The sequence below is a fragment of the Haplochromis burtoni genome, unplaced genomic scaffold (assembly GCF_018398535.1).
Source record: "Haplochromis burtoni strain Fernald_Lab_line unplaced genomic scaffold, NCSU_Asbu1 Contig_147, whole genome shotgun sequence".
NCBI classification, from domain to species: domain Eukaryota; kingdom Metazoa; phylum Chordata; class Actinopteri; order Cichliformes; family Cichlidae; genus Haplochromis; species Haplochromis burtoni.
In genome coordinates this window covers 288,629-311,226 of record NW_024582508.1, presented here as the reverse complement: position 1 = coordinate 311,226, position 22,598 = coordinate 288,629, and the positions used below count along the sequence as shown (strand labels likewise).

Genomic DNA, 22,598 nt, shown 5'->3' with positions numbered 1-22,598 from the left:
ATAATGTTTGCATGAGTAGACAGATTTAACCGCTCAAGCAGGACACAAACAAACAGTTGCTTTCATTTTTGGAATTTAAAATCAGAGGGTAGTTTGTAACCGTCATTATAAGCAGCTTCTAAGTAAAACCTAGAGTGCGTTCTCTATAATTAGACTAAACTGAAATAAGCACTGACAACATCATATGCTGCTAGTCAAGTGTTATAAATACAAAACATTTACGAGAATTGATTGCTCTTCCTCACTCTGTGGGCAGAACAAGACTCACTTTGGCCTGTTTTTTTTTTTTTTCCATCATATGCGAACGCCATATGCTGTTATTCATCACTTTTTAGCCCTTCTGTGTAGCAAACAGCAAACATGTTTTTTGTTCAGACCCATTTCTGTGAAACAGGTGAAATTTCCAAGCAGCACAAAGCAAAATTATCCCACCCAAGTCACTGCTGCTTCATATTTCTGTGAGTTATATTATACTATTGCATTTTTATGGCCTGTTTGCATTAAGATCTCATTCAGATGTAATATTGATGGGAGCCTGCTGCAGGTGGAAAAACAAGACAAGCTTATGTTTTATTCAGCAGACAACCTGTGCCGTCTGGATGTTGACACTCAGCGGCACCTTGTATGCATAGTCGAGAGAAGAAGAATCTAAACAGCCGTTTATCATGTATATGCCCAGGATTGTTTGGGATTGTGTAAAAATCAGCCGTGGTGAGCAACCTATTTGTCTTGCTAACAATGAGTAAATCCAATAGACCAATATTTAATTATGTCTGAATGTTCTAAATGCTATGTGTGATAGTCGCATGAGTGCATCAGGGATGCAGAACTGACAACTGGCTGTTAATCTTAGCTAGGATTAAAGTGTACCTTCCCCGTCTGCCTCGCAAGTTAGAGAGCGAAACATGAGTTTCATTTAATCAGCGAGCAGCATCCCGATGTGAAGACGCTGCTCATCCAGAGAAGAAATCCCTCTTGAAATTCCACATCGTTGCACAGAAGCCATAGAGCTTAAAATGCTGTCCTACGGCTACGGTACTCTGATGGGATGAAAATATGAGGCTTTTTTTTCCCCTGGTGTGAACGAAGGGTTTAATGATGAGAACCTTTGAGGCCAACAAGTACCTGCTTCCTGGTTGAATTTGCATGTTCTGATGATGAGTGCGAGGAGCTGCATGGCCCTGATGAAACCCCTTCAGTGCTGCAATCGGCCAATCTCTGATAGGCTTCTCTCCCAAGTGTCATGTTGGCTGCTTGATGTTTAACTGCACATTCAAATTATGAGCCTGCACTTGCTTGCTTTGAGTAATTTGCTTTGATAGATTGGGTTGTGTCAGTGGCTTTGATTGCACGCAATGCATTTGTAGAGCTGCTTCAGCTTAACAAGCTCCATTTTCTTGTGCCATTCAGAAAACATGATGGATTTGTGCTGCCCTTCTTGGCCCAGGACGCTATCACTGTATCTCAGGAGTTTTACTTCCTGGTGAAAATAACGCTTAAAGAGAAATCATGTTGCATTTAAAAATGTTAATGCAAGAAGCTGCGATAAGAGCTTAGTTAGCTGCCAGTTATAGGTGTTACATCTTAAAAGTTGCCACTTCGCTGCACATTAGCAACACTAGCTTTCATTCGGAGCCTTGTTTCTGATCACCTGCTGTGAATCACAGTTAGTTTGTAGATTGTACTCAGATTTCTGCACATCAACACATATCAACAGATTCTGGTGGAAAGACTTTTGGTATTTGAAACTTTCTGGTTTCTACTTGTAGACCACTCATAGTGTGAGCTGTATTAACCAATCCTTTTTTAATTGCATGTCTAAAATAAGGACTGGATTTGCTGAAAATCAATCAGGCGATGATTTGTACAGGAAGTCTCAGTACGGGTGTCGGCTGGCTATACCAGCACCAAAATTGGCTGTTGCCTTTGTAATCGTTTAATTGTTCTCAGCTTTTTAACATAGTGGAGACAAAATCTTTCAAAGCATATGTATGATTTATTCTTTTTTAATTTATAGTAATGTCACCACGCTGAAAATATTTGCTTCTAATACTTAAAGAAAAGCTCAAGGCCGAGTCATCATTTCTGTGATATCATTTCAGATTGTAGTCTATTCCTAAACTGTAGACTTAAAAGGAGAGCAGTCGTCTCTACAGTTGCATAGTACCTTGACTAACTGGTATCTTTCAAAAACCAGTGGAAGCATTAATAATAGCACTAATCTTTGATGTGTCATCCACTTGTCATGCTTCCTCTTCCACAACTGAGCCACCCATAATCTGACAGCATCTTGAGCTGAATGACTGAATGTGTTTGTGATTTCCTCCAGTAGTGGTCCATTAGCTTGAGCACCAGTTTGAAAATCGAATTCAAGGTCGTGATGGTGGAGGGGGGGGGACTATCCCAGCTTTTGAACAGACCCATTAGAGGTAAAAGATTTGACCATCAGAGTCGCACAATATCTGCTCTTCAGCTCCGTGTAATGTTTTTGTTGACACAAAAGAGTTGGAGAGTTGGAGTTGATGAAAAACCAGGGTGCAGCTTTATCTCCGTAGCTCTGAGCTCTTTTGTCATAACTGGAGCATAGCCATCGGGCTGATTTGCTTTTGTTGTTATCCGTTGCTCAGGGCGACCTTGGAAACAACGTGTAGTACCACCCTACCTCGTGTGTGGGTCTGCAAAACACCATCATGTTTATTCCAAATCCTGATGAGCATGTTTAATGTTGCATGCCCACCATAACTGACAGCGTCATACAAAGATTTGTTCACTGCAGGGGCCGACCAGTGAGTGAGAGCTTTGGTGAAAGTCCAGTGCTTACAGTTGCATAACAGCACAGCCTGTTGCACAGGACATTAACCTTAGGAACTCTTTACTAGATGACCTGCTTGCTTGAGTGGAAATATTTGCTTGACCTGTTGACCCAGATAGTATGGCTGAGTCCTACTGCAGATGGTGCATTATTGATTATTGAGTGTACTGGACAAAAAAGGAGTAAAGCTACCTTCATCTCATGATATCTGTTTTTCAGCTTGCAGATAGCTTAACACTGACATGCAAATCGGTAGCTGATAACAGCATGAATAACAGCCGTGCCGATCACTAATAACCACTGAGCTGTATCCATGTCTCTCCCAGAGCAACAGCAGACAAAGTTGGTGTTAAAGATCCCCAATGGGCAGTTTAGTTGTAGCCAAATAACATCTTAATGAGATTTATTCAGATAAGGGTCAATATTGGGGGTGGCGGGTGGATTTAGAACTGGTGGCTTGAATGGCTTTGATCAATTATCAGACAATGAGTTTTCAATCAGTTGATTTTTGAGTTGAAATTGTGACATTAGGCTACCAAACTGGTCGTGAGATTCTAATAAACATTGTTAAAATCTGTTTCACAAAGAAAATTTAAAAAAGGTTGGGGTTAAGGCATTTCTAAAAAGGTAAAGGAATGGATGGATAGGACCACATATTTGTAGCCAGATTCCAAAATGTGGTCAAAAACAGAAGAGGGAGGCTGTTACAGCAGTGAATTAACATCCTTGGTTGGGTAATGGATGTAAAAGATATTTCTGCCTGTACTATGCAACTGCATTATTAGAGCTTATGATATTCTAAGAATGGTGTGTATTTACTTGTACTTGCAGAACCCAAAGAAAGCTAGTCGTGACTGTTGTGCTCCACTCCTGAACCGCACTATAACACGTACACCTCTCTTTTATCATCAGACATAGCTGTGGTGGAGATGACAGATGCCTTCCGCCAGCCTTCGCTCTTCTACCACCTGGGAGTGAGAGAAAGCTTCAGCATGGCCAACAACATCATCTTGTACTGCGACACTAACTCTGATGCTCTCCAGTCTCTGCAGGTAAGCCGCCATCATGAACAGAAGCCAATATATGCTGATATATTTGTGCCTCAGAGCAGCTCAGGCTTCTTTGTTAAAAATACTCTCAGCACAGGCAGCATCACAGCTGAAAATCTAAAAATGTTATACCCTAAAAGTCAATTTCGACAATCCTTCCAAAAATCCAGTTAGCGGCCTTCTTGTTCGGTTGTTTTGAGAAATGAGATTGTGCCCTCAAACACCGTGTTGGTCTGAGTGTAGGATTTTATTCAAGGGTAGAAAATTTTGGGTAACTTTTCCAATTTTATAATAAAAACCTTGCATTTTTAATTTATTTTTAAATAGATTACTTATTTAACATTGACATTGTTAATGCAGAAAGACAGTGAGAAAGACAGGGGCAACACAAGGTGCCCAACTATCCTGCAGAATGAAGCATAGGTCCAACCAAGACATGGCGCTCATGCCAGTGACCGTTAATAGGGTGTAAACACTAATGTTGTTCCTACAGTTAGCTCTGCTGCTAATTACCTCCAACAAGGAGGTTGTGTTTTCGGTATCATTTGTGTGAGTGCATGCTTGTGAGCGTGCTCAAGAAGTTTGGAATTAATTCTATTAGAACTTTGTAGGGGTGTAGAGAGGGGTCACGTTAACAATCCATTAAAATTTGGCTTACATCCACCAAGGTCTTCGAGGTCAACCTAATGATTTATTGCTCTAAAATTAAAAAGACCTTATAACTTTGGAAACTATGATACTTACAAGTGTGGTGGGTATTGTGGACACAATGCACACTTTTACACACATCACAAATTGCTGAAGATGTAGATGTGTATTACTCTGGTCATCGTGCAAAAAAGTTCATACTGCTTAAAGTCAATTTACAAAGAAAAAAAAATGACTGTATACAATATACTGTACAATTTCCATACAAAATGCCCAAAGAACGAGCTGGCCTGGAGGAGGTTTGCACTCTTGAACTGCTTCTTGTTATAAACTTGAAGTAATGGAACCAAGTGTTGATTAAAATTGCTCACAAAATGTTGTTTGTTTGTTTTTGTGGTCTTGTTTATGATTTTTAGAAAGCCACATTGCTGCTGAGGTTTAGAGATTTATTTTTTAATATTTTTATGAGCGCCACAAAGCAACATCAAATTCCTCAGCAACAATTTAGATAATTAAATACACTGGAAGTTTTACACTGGAAAGTGCTTGCAGGTAACAATAAAGTGCATACTACTCAATCCCTAATAGCAATATGTATTGACCAAAGCTGTGTTTATTTACCATAAATGTCAGACTACTTCAGCATGTAACAATGGTGTGAGTCTTGTAGTTTCTGTACTGCAGACAAAGGCATGGTTCAAACCGTCTGAGGCCCACGCAGAACACATTTTAAAATCGCCTGCTGTAGGCAACTTGCAGCAGAAGAACACTGACGCTTTTCTTTTAGTTAGTCTAGTGGGAGGAGTATTGTGGTGACAAGGGTCATGAGCCAGAAAACAAACTGTAGAGTCGACCCATAATGCACAGCCTGCACAGTCAGGGGAGGCGTGTCTTAAAATAAACACAACATAAAAAGCTGACATTCACAGCTGTATTATGTCTGCTTTTTATGGCAAGAAAATTGTTTCAAATGACGTTCTTTCCTGCTCCTGGTGGTATCTGGGAGGGGTTTTTTGTTCTGTGGTCTGCCATGGTGCCCACCCGTCTAGCTGGCTGTGGGTTAACTTGTTCTCACCATGCTTTGAAAGAATTCACTTAGACAGTTTCCTCAGATCTCTATCAGGCCACCAAATTGTTTTTTAAAGGCAGCTTTTTTTATACTCAGTTTTTTTCTTTAAACAATGGTGATCATGAAAAAAAAATCCTAAAAAAACATTACAGGGAGTGCAGAATTATTAGGCAAGTTGTATTTTTGAGGAATAATTTTATTATTGAACAACAACCATGTTCTCAATGAACCCAAAAAACTCATTAATATCAAAGCTGAATGTTTTTGGAAGTAGTTTTTAGTTTGTTTTTAGTTTTAGCTATTTTAGGGGGATATCTGTGTGTGCAGGTGACTATTACTGTGCATAATTATTAGGCAACTTAACAAAAAACAAATATATACCCATTTCAATTATTTATTTTTACCAGTGAAACCAATATAACATCTCCACATTCACAAATATACATTTCTGACATTCAAAAACAAAACAAAAACAAATCAGCGACCAATATAGCCACCTTTCTTTGCAAGGACACTCAAAAGCCTGCCATCCATGGATTCTGTCAGTGTTTTGATCTGTTCACCATCAACATTGCGTGCAGCAGCAACCACAGCCTCCCAGACACTGTTCAGAGAGGTGTACTGTTTTCCCTCCTTGTAAATCTCACATTTGATGATGGACCACAGGTTCTCAATGGGGTTCAGATCAGGTGAACAAGGAGGCCATGTCATTAGTTTTTCTTCTTTTATACCCTTTCTTGCAGCCACGCTGTGGAGTACTTGGACGCGTGTGATGGAGCATTGTCCTGCATGAAAATCATGTTTTTCTTGAAGGATGCAGACTTCTTCCTGTACCACTGCTTGAAGAAGGTGTCTTCCAGAAACTGGCAGTAGGACTGGGAGTTGAGCTTGACTCCATCCTCAACCCGAAAAGGCCCCACAAGCTCATCTTTGATGATACCAGCCCAAACCAGTACTCCACCTCCACCTTGCTGGCATCTGAGTCGGACTGGAGCTCTCTGCCCTTTACCAATCCAGCCACGGGCCCATCCATCTGGCCCATCAAGACTCACTCTCATTTCATCAGTCCATAAAACCTTAGAAAAACCAGTCTTGAGATATTTCTTGGCCCAGTCTTGACGTTTCAGCTTGTGTGTCTTGTTCAGTGGTGGTCGTCTTTCAGCCTTTCTTACCTTGGCCATGTCTCTGAGTATTGCACACCTTGTGCTTTTGGGCACTCCAGTGATGTTGCAGCTCTGAAATATGGCCAAACTGGTGGCAAGTGGCATCTTGGCAGCTGCACGCTTGACTTTTCTCAGTTCATGGGCAGTTATTTTGCGCCTTGGTTTTTCCACACGCTTCTTGCGACCCTGTTGACTATTTTGAATGAAACGCTTGATTGTTCGATGATCACGCTTCAGAAGCTTTGCAATTTTGAGACTGCTGCATCCCTCTGCAAGATATCTCACTATTTTTGACTTTTCTGAGCCTGTCAAGTCCTTCTTTTGACCCATTTTGCCAAAGGAAAGGACGTTGCCTAATAATTATGCACACCTGATATAGGGTGTTGATGTCATTAGACCACACCCCTTCTCATTACAGAGATGCACATCACCTAATATGCTTAATTGGTAGTAGGCTTTCGAGCCTATACAGCTTGGAGTAAGACAACATGCATGAAGAGGATGATGTGGACAAAATACTCAATTGCCTAATAATTCTGCACTCCCTGTATATATACTAAGTCTCAGTGTACACTTGTTGATTATGCTTCCTTTCACTGCCATATACTTCTCCATGTACAAACAAGTAATTTTTCATCTAAAGTCATCCTATAGGTCATCACGGTTTACTAGAAATATTAATCAGCTGTTGGGAAATCAACAAATATCCACAAATACAAGTCGTCCTCACAAAGTGTTTGTAGCTCAGGTATGGTGTACTGAATTGAAGTGTCATTCAGTAACATCATATCTAACTTAAATTGCCTCGGAGAAAATGCTAATGATGAATTTCTAAATGGATTTCTCTCTTTTCTTCTTTCAGGAGATAATTTGCCAGAAGAACACTGTAAGTACACGAGGCATTTCTTTCTTTTCCCGTTGCCTTTCACACATTACTCACTCATTGCTCACACATTACACACATTGTGTAGTGCAAAGAATATGCTTTTTACAGCGTGCAGGGAGCACAGTGTCCTGTTGCCTTATGTCTCTCTTTTCGCTATTGTAAAGGCTTTCTTTTGCACAGCCCACTTTTGTTTCGAAGCTGTGATAAATATTTGATTTCATGTAAAATGAAAACATCTTCCCTTCCACTTTCAAGATGTACGTCTCAGACAACAGCTGCTTTGAGAGTTACAGTGACTGCAGTGCCACAATCTGCATAAAAAGGCACAAGCATTTTGAGAATTTGACTTGCAAAAAGTGCAGTATTCAAATAAGGTGCTGCCTTAAAGCTAAGGAAATCCTGTCCTTTGCATATCATACTGTAGTTCCTAAAATTAGTAGATCAATATAGAGTCACCCACTGTACCATATGTTTTAAGTAAAGCCTTTTTAGCAGACATGCAAAGATTGTTGTTTTTGTTTTTGAAGTTTCTCTGCAGACCCATGAGCCTTGTTACAATGTATTAATATGTACAACTTTTCTTGTCTTATCAACCACTGAATGTGCTTTCGCAGCACAGATAAGCTGCAAAATCTCTTATTTCAGAGACCAAAGGTAAAGAATGTTTGTCATCTTAAAAATGATGAACTGATTCGGATTGACTTACATTTCTAAATTGCGCACTAATTGTGTCAATAACACAGATGCGGTCGGTAATCCATGTTCAGCAGTCAGATAAAAGGCTCTCCTAAGTGGCTTTCACAGTGAAAGGAGAGCTACATGAAATGTACTGTTCTCTGACACTGGCTCGTACCAAGAGGAGAGCTGATTATCACTCACAGTATGAGAGTGTGAGCTTACTGATCTCCCTTATGTGTACTTACTGTCTTTGTTCTTTCTCTTTCCTGCTTGTATTAATGCACTTAAATGCACTCTGCACCAGTGCACAGGCTCTTAACTAGCCATCTGTGCAGGTAAAAGTGCATTTAAATTGCAATACTGGACTTTTTGATCATTCTTTCCCTTCAATTTAATGTTATTACAGATGTTTTTCCCCCTGCAAACACCATAATTAATAGCAATTTTATGTCTTCCTTATTCTCTTTCATTCCCAAAAAGTTCCAGACTTTCAGCCAAGACTTTGTTAACATATCCACATGGCATTTCTTTCTATAATATAAGCAATATAATGATCTAAGCAAACACTCAGCATTGCCACCTTGGAACTGCAGTGAACTAATGATTCAAACGCAAGTATTTAAATAACCAGGGCTGCATGTGAAACATAACAAACCATTCCTTTCAACTTGTTTATCCATTCTTTGTTTATCTGATGAACAGGGTTTATTCAACATGTTGCTAATAATAAGCTGTTTGTTAATCTAGTGAAACCGAAGGCTCACAAACGAACCGAGGGAGGTTCCATGTGCTGTACCTTCCTGATTCTTCTGTATGACAATCATGAACTTGTTAGCTACAGCTATCACAGCATCAGATTTTTGCTTCATTTTTTTATTTTTGAAAGAATTCAAAGAAAAAGAATAATTACACATCCATTCATCCATCTATTTTCCTCCTCCAAACCAGTTTAGGGTCACATGGCCTGGAGCCTAATCTGGCTGTCAGGGGTGGACAGCTCACCAGTGTATTGCAGGGCTGATACTGAGAGACAGACATTCACACTCTGATTCACACATACAAGCAGTTTAGGATTAAGTCCAAAGCATGTCTTTGGACGGCGATAGAAAGCCAGAGTACCTAGGGAGAACCCCACAGACACAGAGAGAACATGCGTCACCGAGCTGCCCAGTGACCTCATTATAGAGCGCCGTTATCATTTACTTAAAGTTTTAGAAGCTATCTGATGAAACGCCAGTAGCCCCTCTGTTTTTAGTCTTCTCAATTGCCCGAGGGAAGTATCACCGTTTTTACCTGCTGTATTCGCCCCTTTGTTTATCTGCTACTCTTTAACCCAGTAGTTATCTGGTGTTGTGTACAGTGTAAAAAAAACTCTGACTGGAAACAGCTGCTTGTTAAGCCGAAAAACAATACAGTGGTGAGAGCAAATGGAAGCATTGTAACAGTAACACTCACCTGGAGTTAGCAGAAGCAGTTCAAACTTCCCTAAACCCAAGAAGATCTTCGGTTTAAGGTCCTGATTGCATATATTGTTATTGTTTAGGAAGCAGAAGGTTGATCTTCCCTCTGTAGTGCTGCAAATACATTTCTTTTTTTTGGTGACTGCTTTAAAATACACTCTGCAGCTGCAGATATGTCTGATTATTCTCATCAGAGAAAAGCATGTGCTCCTACTTGTCTGTAACTGTGTGTGTAGCTCACTACCATTATAACTGAAATCCAGGTAATTAGCTTCATTGTGTATGTTCAATTAAAATAAAAATGGTAAATGGCCTGTATTTATATAGCGCTTTACTCGTCCCTAAGGACCCCAAAGCGCTTTACATATCCAGTCATCCACCCATTCACACACACATTCACACACTGGTGATGGCAAGACCATTGTAGCCACAGCCACCCTGGGGCGCACTGACAGAGGCGAGGCTGCCGGATACTGGCGCCACCGGGCCCTCTGACCTCCACCAGTAGGCAACGGGTGAAGTGTCTTGCCCAAGGACACAACGACCGAGACTGTCCAAGCCGGGGCTCGAACCGACAACCTTCCGATTACAAGGCGACCTCCCAACTCTTGAGCCACGATCGCCCCATGACTGTAATTACATACACAAATGTCCCTCTGTGTCACTACACTTTCATTTACTTTCCCCACTTATTTCTATCTGCATTTGCTGCCCATAGGAGCATAGGCGTGTGTGTCGATTACCCTGTATCTCTGGCTATTGGATCCGAGTGGGACAGCCCATTTACAACTTCGCCAGATATCTTAGCATCATCAAGATTTGGTTGAAAAGTGAAACGATGTTCTGTCAGGTCGTTGAAAGCTTACAAACGACCTGCAAACAGAAACTTCTTCTTATGAGGCAGCAGTGCTAACCACAGCACCACGGTGACCTGCCAGAATCTGGGAACAGTGGTTTCAACTTTCTGGAAGCTCACACAAACAAATGTTTGCATCATTGCAACCATTTCCCATCTAAATTAAATATCAATATAATTTTTAAAGACATTGATTTGAATTTTTGAAACAATTCTTACTTTTAATGTCTGCTTAACATTAAGACATTATTCAGACTGAAAGTGCATTGATTGTTGGTTAAATTAGGTAGTACTTGGTTCACATTGCAATGGGATTTGACTAGACTGACCAGATGGCTGGTTTTAACCCACAAAACAACATCCATGGAGACTGTTGACTGGAGTCAATGGTCGTTTACACATGTGTCTCCAAGATATTCTCCTATATTCATGTTCAGTTATTGATTATCATTTACAACAAAGGTTAAAAGCTAGGTCTGTTGCCAGCAAGGCTCCATATTTTTTAGCAAAATGCTTCATGAGCTGCAGGCAAGAATGGACACCGTGACATGTTATCTTTTGTCCTGCTTAGGAATAGTTCAGGACAAATTATGATTTACATTTAAAAGCATACAGAGCCCAAATGTGCCCCGCAACACCTCAGGAGCAATGCAGGTTGTGTTTAGTGCTTTAGTCCACTTGTCCAAAACACATTTTAAAGGAGTGTAAACAGGCTCTGTGAAGGTGAGTGAGTAGGCTGCTCGAGAACATTGATGCTGAAAGTGAAGATGAGCAGATGGATCTTTGGCAAGACTGACTAAACAGATGACTCACTCTGTAAATACCTGGCTTATTCTTTGGATTCATCAGCCAGAGTTGTCACATGTGTATCAGCTCGGAAACCTGCTACCTGTAAAGGACTACTGGAGGTTAGCTTCAAATAACCCGCAGCTGCTGCCGCACTGAAATATGCATCAGCGTGTGAAAACAAATCTGTCATGTGAGCCCCATGACAGCATGAATCGCACAAAGAAGCTAAATATAGCATCAGCATTTTGCAACCTGTCTGGTTACACGTAAAAGAAATAGGGGTCACAGTCTTTTTTTTGTTTTGAAAGGCACACACTGCCGCTGCAGTTACTGGTGATGTCATGAACCACAGTTGTACAGGAGGAAGTAGTTATCTTCGGTTGGCTTTCATTGCTTCAATGCCACATGTTCCTCTTACTTCCTTTTTTTTGGCACTGAAAGCAGCAGCAGCAGTGTATTTTTGAGGTTGCTGAAAAACCGAAAGCATGATAGATTATTAAAGTCATCAGGATGCAGCTGGGTTGCAGCCCAACCGCCTTCAGATGCTCGTGTTGTTTCACCACATATCTCACACTCTGAGAATAGCTCTTCTTGACAGGACTTGTGCTGTTTCTTGAGGATATTAATTGTGGATTTCCTGCCTCTTTCTCGCTCTTTCTCTCTCCTCTGTCTGTAGACACCGCACGCATGTGTTTCGTCTTTGTTTATTCAGCAGTGGTGGGCCGCCGCAACAGAAACATCAAGAATGCGGTGTAAATAATGTCAAGTTAAAAAAGCAAATACAGATACACAATAACGGCTGTCGAGTATTAAAGCTAAGTGAATAAAGAAAAAGGCCTTAAATGCTACTAGTGCGGCCAAACCTGAAACAGACTTGAAACACAATTACTCCATAATGGCACAGCTGGAGCAAAGAACAGGGTAGAGCTTTGCAGCAGGTGAGCAGGGAGACTTCAGCTGCTGCTGCTCGATTTTTCTTGTGCACTAGGCTGCTTGAGCGAGTGACATTTGAAAATGAGGTGCTGTAAGTGTTTGTGGTTATAAGACAGCACCTCCTAATGAAGCTGTTGCATATCTCACCTTCCTCTGCTGCCTGTTTAGACTAGTTCACTGAAGACAGTGCTACATAAACACTACTGTGTGAATAGGGAGATCGGAGATTAAGGTTCATGTAATTACCCGAAACCATTTCAAATAGGGGAAATTACTGCAGACTTCCCCCCCAGGCAATCTGCTTCCTCCCTATACAATGTAATGTTTCATTGCACAGGTCACTGAAATCATCCGGAAGTTGAGTTTATTGAACAATTTCGATACGTTAGTTTTTAAATGAAGCTATATATTCTGATAGATAGTAAACCTCATTTACTATCTTTTTTGTACACTTTAGTAAAGCTAAGGTTTGAGACTTTAGCGCCCAGCTCCTATTTTGCATAAATGCGACAAAACGGATAGAAAGAACAAAGTTGAAGATGGTTTTATTGTTTATTATTTATTATTACAGTTTATGCAAAGATGTTACAATAAACATTAAAAATCTGATGCTGTATCTACACATAGTTTAGTATAAATTTAACATTATAGTCTGTAAATGTTACAAATATAGTTGCATACATATAGTTTCATATAATGGCAGCACAGTGGTTAGCATTGTTGCCTCACAGCAAGAAGGTTTTGGGTTGAATCCAGGGTCTACCCCTACCTCCTTCTCCATGGCATCTGGGATAAGCTCAAGCATCCCCCGTTCCCGTGACCCTGAATTGGATAAGGAGAAGAAAATGGATTGATTTATAGTTTCATATATTGTCATAAAGCTACTAAGCCTAACTTATCGAAATAGATGTTTGTTTGCAGAAACTTTACCTTGAGTGCTCACATCAGTCTTTTAAATTGGTGAGAAGTAAATTAAAAGTAAATTATAGATATCATTTAAAAGACTACTGAGTATGGTTTATGATTTAAAAAAAAACAATACACACATATTTTGGGCAAATATTACAATTGCATACAAAAAGAAATTTCACAGATGTTTAAATGTGCTGATATCTGATATCCAGAACTTTGTTTCCTCTCTTAACAGACATGCTCAGCTAACTACACCTTCATCCCGTACATGGTGACACCTCAGAATAAGGTGTACTGCTGTGAGGGCAGCCTGATGAAGGGCCTGACCGAGCTGATGCAGCCCAGCTTCGAGATGCTGCTGGGTCCCATCTGCATGCCTCTGCTGGACCGCTTCATCCAGCTCCTCAAAGTGTCGCAAGCCAACTCCCAGTAAGTATATTTTGCTTATTTATATCCGCTTTATATCTGACAGCTGTAATAGAAATATAAACTGTATTAAGTGAAATTAAACTTCCTATTGAGGCAATCCAGAAATTTCAACAATAATAGCGTACAAGCGGGGATGCTAAACAATAGAAACACCCGGGTTATGAGGTCAGTAATGCTCTACAAAGGACTAATGATAAAAGCTAGATTTTCCTGCACAGCAAACACAGAAACACTGTGATAGCTGTGTTAGGCCTAGTTAAGACATTGCTTATGACCTAAAAATGCAGCTTCTGAAAGTACTGCACTGGTGCCGACTGGGACAAGTTTGCTACTCCTTTGGTGCAAACTCAGGTGCAAACAAGCGTGCAATAGCCGATTTGTTTGCACCTGAGTTTGCAAAATCGACTGCCTGTCATTTTGAAATATTGTTGGGGGGTTTTTGTGTGTCAGTGCATGACTGTGGTGCAGCAGTGGTGTGGTAGGGGGCAATAACCTGTTTTGTTTTGTTTTTTTCATTATTTATGAGCCGTAAAAACGAGCAACACAAAGATAAAACTCTTGTTCCAGAAAGGTTGCACCAGCCATGGTGGATTCTCATAAAATATATGTCCAAAAATATAACATGACATAAAATAGTATCAGTACTTTTACAAAGATTTGACACTCGTTTTGACTTTTGAACAGACTCTTTGGTCCATAGTTTTCTATGCATGCTTGCTTTAACCCTTAACGAATGAGTCTGTTTTCCATGGAATATAAATCTTCTGCTACATGTCCAGCCGCTGAGCTGTCCTTGGAGGATTACGTTTTAGCCAGTTTCTTGTTATGACCTTTTTACATGCACTGGTCAAAACTTTGAACACATATATTCCCTCGCTTCGTATCATGCCACTGGGCATTTATACAGATTTTATTATGCTGAAATGGGTAACATATACTATATTAATTTACATATTTGGCACCGTCGGTTCTTCATGAAAAGATTCTCGATGTCTCTTCCAGGTCTCTCAACTACACCACATTTATGCAGTATAAACAATAATTACATCATTAAAACAACTTTTAGAGGAAAATGCAGGTGAAATTAATCTATAGTTTGCAAATTGGACAGTAGTTTAATCTAAGATTAACAACAAGAGCTTTGCTAGAAGTGACATTAACAGCATGCTGTGTGGAATAACAATCTGAAGTTAGCTGTTAGGACTGTGCCCACTATCATGTTTCATCAGAGTGTGCACAGTTTTTCAGCTAGGCTAAATGCAATACAGTAAATATAGTTTCTGCTTTAGCTTTAGCTATTTCTGTATTTACTTTGCTTCCTGTAACAATTTTCCTTTTTGTTTTTGTAAAAATTCAAAGTTTCTGTTTTGTAAACTCTACACATTGAAACAGAAGAGATTTGAACCTTAATGCATTTTGGCTTTGCTGAGACAAATAGTGTTAGTGAACGTATTGAGAGCTTTATATTTAGGTTGTCTAGTGTTACTAATGAAGGACATACTGACAGTACAGCAATGGGTTTGAGAAAAAGGAAGCAAAAGAGAAAGAAAATCTATTTAAAGCTCCTGACAAGATGATCCTCTGAAAGCACTGTAAGATCACTATTGCTTATCACAGAGTCATAATATGCATGGGAAATGCCCACAATATGACTCTGTGATATGTTTTCATAAAGGTAAGCAGTGCCCAAATGATTGCTTCATTACATAAATTACATTATACTGCATGCAACTTAAGGTGAACGTTCACAAATAGGAAGGAGCTGTTGTAGCATTACCATTTTTAGCATTTTAACATTATGTTTATATTTGAGCAGCTCTGTTAGAAGTTTTTCAGCACACCAGGCATTTATTTTATTATCCCACTCATCCTATTTTTACTTGTTCTAATTGTTTTTTTGCGTGGATCCTTCAGCCTTACTTACATGGTAATTTACATTTTGAAACCAGAGAAGAAGAAAAAACCCACATTTGTTTGGCTCAGTTGCTGGGGTAATATTTTAGGCTTTCTTGCCAATAGGCGATACAGCAGCCAGTCATTTCTAGTCCATCTCCAGGAATAGTGACTCAGGTTTTACAGGCAGAAAAGAAAATCATGTAGACTGATGAAGGCTGTGTCTCCTGGAGATAGGCATAAAGGAAAGTATGAAGATCCTACAGTTGTAATTCAGTGTTTGCACTATATTGTTTTTGGTGTATATTGAAGTCGAGACCATGTTTTGAAGTCTCAAGAAGACAGATAAGCTTACTGAATTACAAGAGCCGTCTCACATGAAGCAAATATATGTATTTATGTCTTTAAAATTGCTCCTTCCAGCAAGGACACACCCAACTGATCATCTGCAGCAGATCATAATATGCGAATACATGATTTGTTATTCATATTTTATGAAAAACAACCTAAACAGGAAAATATTAGCCGGACTGTTCATATTAAACACATTTACTATTTAATAACAGAGCTTGTATTGGGTTATTATTTATGCTTTAATCACTCCCTGCAAGCAGGGTTGACCCCCAGGATTGGCTCGGGGTTATGGCAGCAAATCCTCGTCACTGCATGGGTCTTTTCAAAATTGTGTATAAGGCTTAATTATGTGAATAGAGAGTGTAGACTGTGTCATTATTTGGCATTTAGGTCTTAATATTATCATTTTAAGCTAGAGTACACTACGTTCAGCATACAAGAGGCTGGGGAGTGACAATAATCTGCATCAGTCTTTTGAGTTTTAATGCCAGTACACATGGTTTTTCCACAATCAAAATGAGACGATTATGAGAAGGTTATCCTTTGCAAACTGCTGATTAAACAGCCAAAGAAATTCAGCATTAAAAAAGACACAATTTGCAACTGGAAAATACTAATTAACTGAATTTAGATGGTCCAAATTCACAGGATTTCTGAAGGTTTTCAGTTTTGCGGTTTTAAAGGTGAAAATCTAAAAGATCCTACAGACAGGCTTTTGCTAACCCATATGGAAAAGGTAAATATAAATCTTATAAAGTTTGTATCTGTCTTGTGTGAAACTTGTATGAAAAGCATACAAGAGTGAAAACAGATATAAGATCCTTTGAAAAATTCTATAAATGAAACTTGTATGTTTTGGATACTTATTAAAACAATATATGAAAGTAATGAGAAAGTGGCCACTTTCATGAGTAAATCATTTAAGCCTTATATGATTCACTATATGAAGTAGGCCACATCTTATGCAAGTCTTGCATACGTTTTTACTATTTCGTTTCCATATGGGAAGCACCTGAACCGCCTCACGTATTTTAATATTCTTTTGCTCATCCCTTTGTGTTTTTTCAAGAACAACTAAGAGCTTAAGAATATGGTTTCTGGTAGTAATTCTGCTTTAAGCTAATTAACTGTCTTAATTGTCTGCTCTGCTTTTAAATCCATCAAACTAATATCTGAAGTTATCAGGTTTATTGGTCCCTTCATCTGTCAGTGAATAATTTATGACTTATATGAGATGAAAATAGCTCGTGTCTCACTGGGGAATGATCTGAAATTATGCAAAACAGTGTGAGAATGCAGGGAAAGAAGTAAGTCCAATTGTGTTAGAGTTGAAGGAGCAGATCCTAAAGTATGCAAAACATTTTTTTGCTAAATTTTTGTATTGCTATTTGGCGATCATATACATGCAAGCCAATCTTCTCCTTCTATAAACGCATGTTTGTTTGTATTCGTGTCTTCCAGCCAGTATTTCCGTGAGACGATTCTGAATGAGATCCGTAGAGCCCGGGAGCTTTACACTGGCTTGGAACTGGCTGCAGAGCTGAGCCGAATCCAGCAGCGGCTGGACAACGTGGAGTGCCTTTCAGTTGATGTCGTCATCAATTTGCTGCTTACGTACAGGGACATCCAGGTACATCTGTCGGGTGTGGACTTTCTGAACACCAACATATTGCTGTCATTTGTCAAATTATGTGTATTGCCTTTGGGTATTTCAACCAGAGGGGCTGTGGTTCAGTGGTCCTTGTTTATCATGTACTGGGTCTTGGTGCACCCCCCCTCCCTTTTTGTTCCATGTCTGAAATGAGTTATTTCAGCTTCTCCTCCTTTAGGCCACTTTTATTCTCATTGGCTGCCCCTCATAAACACACAGTGCAAGCCAAAGCTGTGTGCCTGAGATAAGGACATCAGTTATCTTTAATCTGAACATCCATCTGTGCTACAACATCAAAAATCATAAAAAAAAAATATATTCATGATAGGCCGATTTTGATAAGGCAGCAGTCTTAAAAATAAACTTTGGCTATGTATTTGTTTAGTTTCAGTTAAATGATTTATTATTCTATGTAACAATCTCAAAAATACTGAAAAATACCCGTCACATTTCCTGGACAGGTTCCTAGGAAAGCTGATGTCTTGTTTTCTTTGGAACAAACATTCAAAAGTACAAAACGTTCAGTTCAGCCAGAACCAGTATAGTCACGAGAAGATTGTTATTTTCAATTTGCCGTAATCTTTGCTGGCATGGCTCTGTTTTGGGACTTCCCTTCATCGTGCATACTTGGAATGCAAAGGGCAGGGAGAGCAACAGCAAGACTTCCAGCACACAGCAGAGCAGAGCAGGTGTCAGTGACAACAATCCCTAACACTGATTAGGCAGGAAACAGCATGAAATGAGAGGCTGTGGTGGAGATGGCTCACACTGCTGCTTGTCGAAACTGTAACTGTGGGCGGGCTAAACAGCTTAAATGGCTTAAATGGCACGCCCTATATGAGATTAGAGAATTACATATTGAGAAACATACAGCTGAACCATCAGCTGATTTTCCTTGGCAGCGTCTAAGCATGACCTCATGGCAGTGAATACTAAGCTAGATTTTTCAACTACAATAAACTAGAAAAAATGAGCAAATGCCCACAGATAACAATTAACTTCAATTGACTTTTTAATGTATTGATTTATTAATTGCTACTACATTTTCTGATAACCAATTTCCTAAAATTTGTGATTGTAATTATGTTATAAAATTACCAAAAATGGGAACAAATAGTTACTATTTAATACTAACAAAACAAAAACTCAACGTGGTAATTTCACCACGCCTTTACTTTGAAAAGGGCATGCCAAAAAGTTTCTCCATAAACGTTCAGGCATTTAGCTAATCACCCACAACCTTATCAAGTTTAAACCAGCTGTCAACTCCGATGCACTGAATGTGCGTGCTGATGTCCCTGACCTTGAAAAAGAAACTACTGTACACATCTGCTGTACAATTTTAAGCAAGGTTACTGAATCAGCTTCAATCTATCTCCACCATCCCTTTACCAGAGCCACTTTCTCAAACAGGGGCCATTTGCAGACTGCCTGTAGAGTGCTCTAGGCGAAGCGTTTGGTCTGTTCGTCTTAAACGCTCTGCTCTTTCTCCTCTTTAGTCTCCGCATTGCCATGGCTTTCTCTGTCCAGATCGTCCCACTCACCATAGGCAGTGCACAGTCTAATGAATCATTAATTAGAACAATAAGCATTGAGGATGTGCTGAATTATTCAAAGTGCTTTGGCTTTGGTGACTACAAGAAACAAAAATGTGATGAAGAGGCAGCTCAATTATTGAAGTGCTTTTTGTGATACACAGACAGTTGAGTCTCAGAAATAATAAATAAAAGGACATCAGAAACTCTCCCTTGAGGATCAAAGCAGCAAGTAAATACACTGATGAGTCAGAGAGTGTGTGTTTGGAGGGCACTGGAACCGAGGTACATGGGCACTAGTCCCACAGTGCTCAGCAGTGACCGGTGGTGTTCCTACAAGATCGTATTTAACTTGCTCCTTACACTGACTTTGGTGCACTTAATGTTATCTTCTGTGACTTCTGAAAACCTTTCTGCCAGGTAGCGCTGAAGGCAAATGTCTTCCTCCTTTCTTTTTCTTTTCCTTAACTTGCAAAGCTGTGACATCACAAGAGTGTCATTGATGTCAGATACACCAGTGACAGGAGGAACAGCTCAATAGCCGATCTTTTCTTACCTTCTAGGATTATGAGTCCATCGTGAAGCTGGTAGAGACTCTGGAGAAGCTTCCGACCTTTGACCCCATGGCTCATCCACATGTGAAGTTCCACTACGCGTTTGCTCTGAATCGGTAAGGCAACAAGCATACGTGTCATAGAGATCCACAGTGTAAACCTGTACCACCAACCTGCATAGGATAGAATAGAATAGAATTCAATTTTATTGTCATTACACATGTCACAGGTACAAGGCAATGAAATGCAGTTTGCATCCATCCAGAAGTGCTTTAGCCATGATATAGATATATTACAAATATATATTAGCAATAATATAGAAATGTAAGTATATTACAGAAATGGGTCTATTATGGTATGTTGTAATGTACACGGTATGAAGTATGTTATGAATATGCTATAACTATAAGTATGTACAGACTATGAACAGGATATAAATATGAAATAAAAAACTATACAGAAATATGAGATATGCAGGTTATAAACAGTTGTTGAATTAAAATTTATTGTATTGTACAGAATGATTATTTACACAGAATTATAAAGTAGTGCAGTTAAGATAAGTGAGATATGTGGATAATTTCTACAGAGGCTATATAAAGTGTTAGTGGTTGTGAGTGGTGGTTCAGTCCATGTTATTATTGTGTGTATGAGGGTACAGTTGTCCATTTGTGTGTGTAGGTGGTTGTGGGTGTGTGTAGGTGTGTTCAGTCCATGTGTTTAAGTGAGGTCAGATGTCAGGAGGCAGAGTTCAGGAGTCTGACAGCTGTGGGGAAGAAGCTGTTCCGGTACCTGGTGGTCTTAGTCCGGAGGCTCCTGTAGCGCCTCCCAGAGGGCAGGAGGGTGAAGAGTCCATGTGATGGGTGACTGGGGTCTTTGATGATTTTCCCAGCCCTTTTCAGACACCGCTTCCTGTAGATGTCTTTTATGGCAGGAAGTGGTGCTCCGGCGATGCGCTGGGCAGTTTTCACGACCCTCTGCAACGCCTTCCGGTCCGAGGCAGAGCAGTTCCCGTACCAGACTGTTATACAGTTGGTCAGGATGCTCTCGATGGTGCAGCGATAGAAGTTCACCAGGATGTCTGAGGACAGGTGGTTCTTCCTCAGAGTCCTCAAGAAGAAGAGGCGCTGGTGAGCCTTCTTGACCAGCTTGGAGCAGTTGGTCGTCCAGATGAGATCCTCGGAGATGTGGACTCCCAGGAACTTGAAGCTGCTCACACGCTCCACAGCCGTCCCCTTAATGTGGATGGGTGGATGTGGGTCAGCATTCCTCCTGTAGTCCACGATGAGCTCCTTGGTCTTCTCGGTGTTAAGCAGCAGGTTGTTTCTGTCGCACCACTCAGCCAGACGATCCACCTCCTCCCTGTAGGCGCCTCATCGTTGTCCGTTGATGAGGCCAATCACCGTGGTGTTGTTGTTGTTGTCCAGGTGTGAGAGGACAGAGTGCAGTGCGATGGAGACTGCATCCTCTGTGCTCCTGTTCTGGCAGGTATGCGAATCGGTGGGGGTCCAGGGTGGGGGGGAGACAGGATTTGAAGTGTGCTAGGACCAGCTGCTCTAAGCTCTAAGGAGGTGGATTTGAAGCAGGCCGGTACCACAGCGTGGGCCAAGGACAGGTTGAATATGTCTGTCAGCACTCCTGCAAGCTCCCCAGAACACGCTCTGAGAACACGCCCGGGGATGCCATCAGGACCTGCAGCCTTGTGGACATTGATCCTGCTCAGCACCGCTCCTACATCGGTGGGGGAGAGAGTCAGAGGTTGGTGGTCTGGCGTCATGTCTGCTTTGGTTGTGGTTGTGGGGTTCCCTCGCTCAAAACGAGCATAAAAGTTGTTGAGCTCGTTGAGGAAGGAGACATCAGAGGATGCGGGGAGGGTTTGGTGGTCCTGTAGTCTGTAATGGTCTGGAGTCCTTGCCACATGCGTCGGGGGTTGGAGTTGGAGAAGTGTTCTATAGCCATAGTCGCAAGGCTAAAACAGGTTTTCTGAAAGTCCACTGAGCCAAAGCTGACCCCACAGAAACCTTTCCTGCAGAAACCCTGCAGCATGCACACATTTTCAGTTTGACAGATAAAAACTTTAATGAAAAATGTTACAGTAGGAGCTTTTTAGTGTGTGTTTTTGTTTTTTGCAACCCTTGACATTTGAGTAATGTGTCTTCTCCACAGTGTCGCTGGTATTGTGTTCACCTTTTAAATCTGTCACTGTGGGGAAAAGTAGTCCTGGGGACACTTACCGTAGCAGGAGCTAACACTGTATATTCAGCATATCCCTGTTTTCTGTACTCGTGTTGCTATGTTTGCCTGTTCTGTTGGATATAAACCTTAAAAGCTTTTCTGCCTGTCATCCCTCTCGCTCACTGCATCACATAATTTGACAGTTTGATAGGGTCACAACTGTGTAAGATATGGACATGAAACTTTCGTTACGCAGTTCACATGAGAATGATGGTCAGGCTCCAACAGACTGTGGTGTGACCCACGAGTACTGAATAAGGGACATCAAATAGAGGGAAGGCGCTGGCCTTTATATATTTCAAGTTATTTATCAGTCTTTGACTTTCTCCCACCTCATGAAATCTTTGGTGAGATGCTTCACACAGATGTTGTCATAGAGATGGGCAATTTTGCCACGCTGAAAGGCTTTCATTTAAATTACATAAAACTAGATGCTTTATTGATGCATGAAGAGTAAACTAAGATATCACTAAGTTATCAGAATGTGAAACTAAAGAATATTTAACCATATCAAAAAGATTTTGTTAAATTTTGAAGAGAAGCGATGACATGCAATTAAACACACCTGCTTTTTCTTTAAGTACCTTTCACAAAACACACCCAGGTTTCCTGGAATAAAAACTTCTAAACACAGTGAAACAAATGCACTCTTTTCCTTTGTCCTAGTTTTTTCTCTAAGTATCATAAGGGCT

At 40.4% G+C, this 22,598-nt stretch overlaps 1 protein-coding gene across 2 annotated transcripts in view; it reads left to right on the top strand.

Annotated features, from left to right (window-relative positions):
* Positions 1 to 22,598, top strand: part of map3k5 (mitogen-activated protein kinase kinase kinase 5) — an 85,407-nt gene that overhangs the window by 18,151 nt on the left and 44,658 nt on the right. For both annotated transcript variants that reach the window (XM_005931565.2, XM_042224713.1), the window contains 5 exons: positions 3,725 to 3,864; positions 7,604 to 7,627; positions 13,491 to 13,684; positions 17,393 to 17,561; positions 19,681 to 19,787. In XM_005931565.2, the coding sequence (XP_005931627.1) occupies positions 3,725 to 3,864; positions 7,604 to 7,627; positions 13,491 to 13,684; positions 17,393 to 17,561; positions 19,681 to 19,787 (634 nt within the window). The remainder of the gene's footprint in view (positions 1 to 3,724; positions 3,865 to 7,603; positions 7,628 to 13,490; positions 13,685 to 17,392; positions 17,562 to 19,680; positions 19,788 to 22,598) is intronic.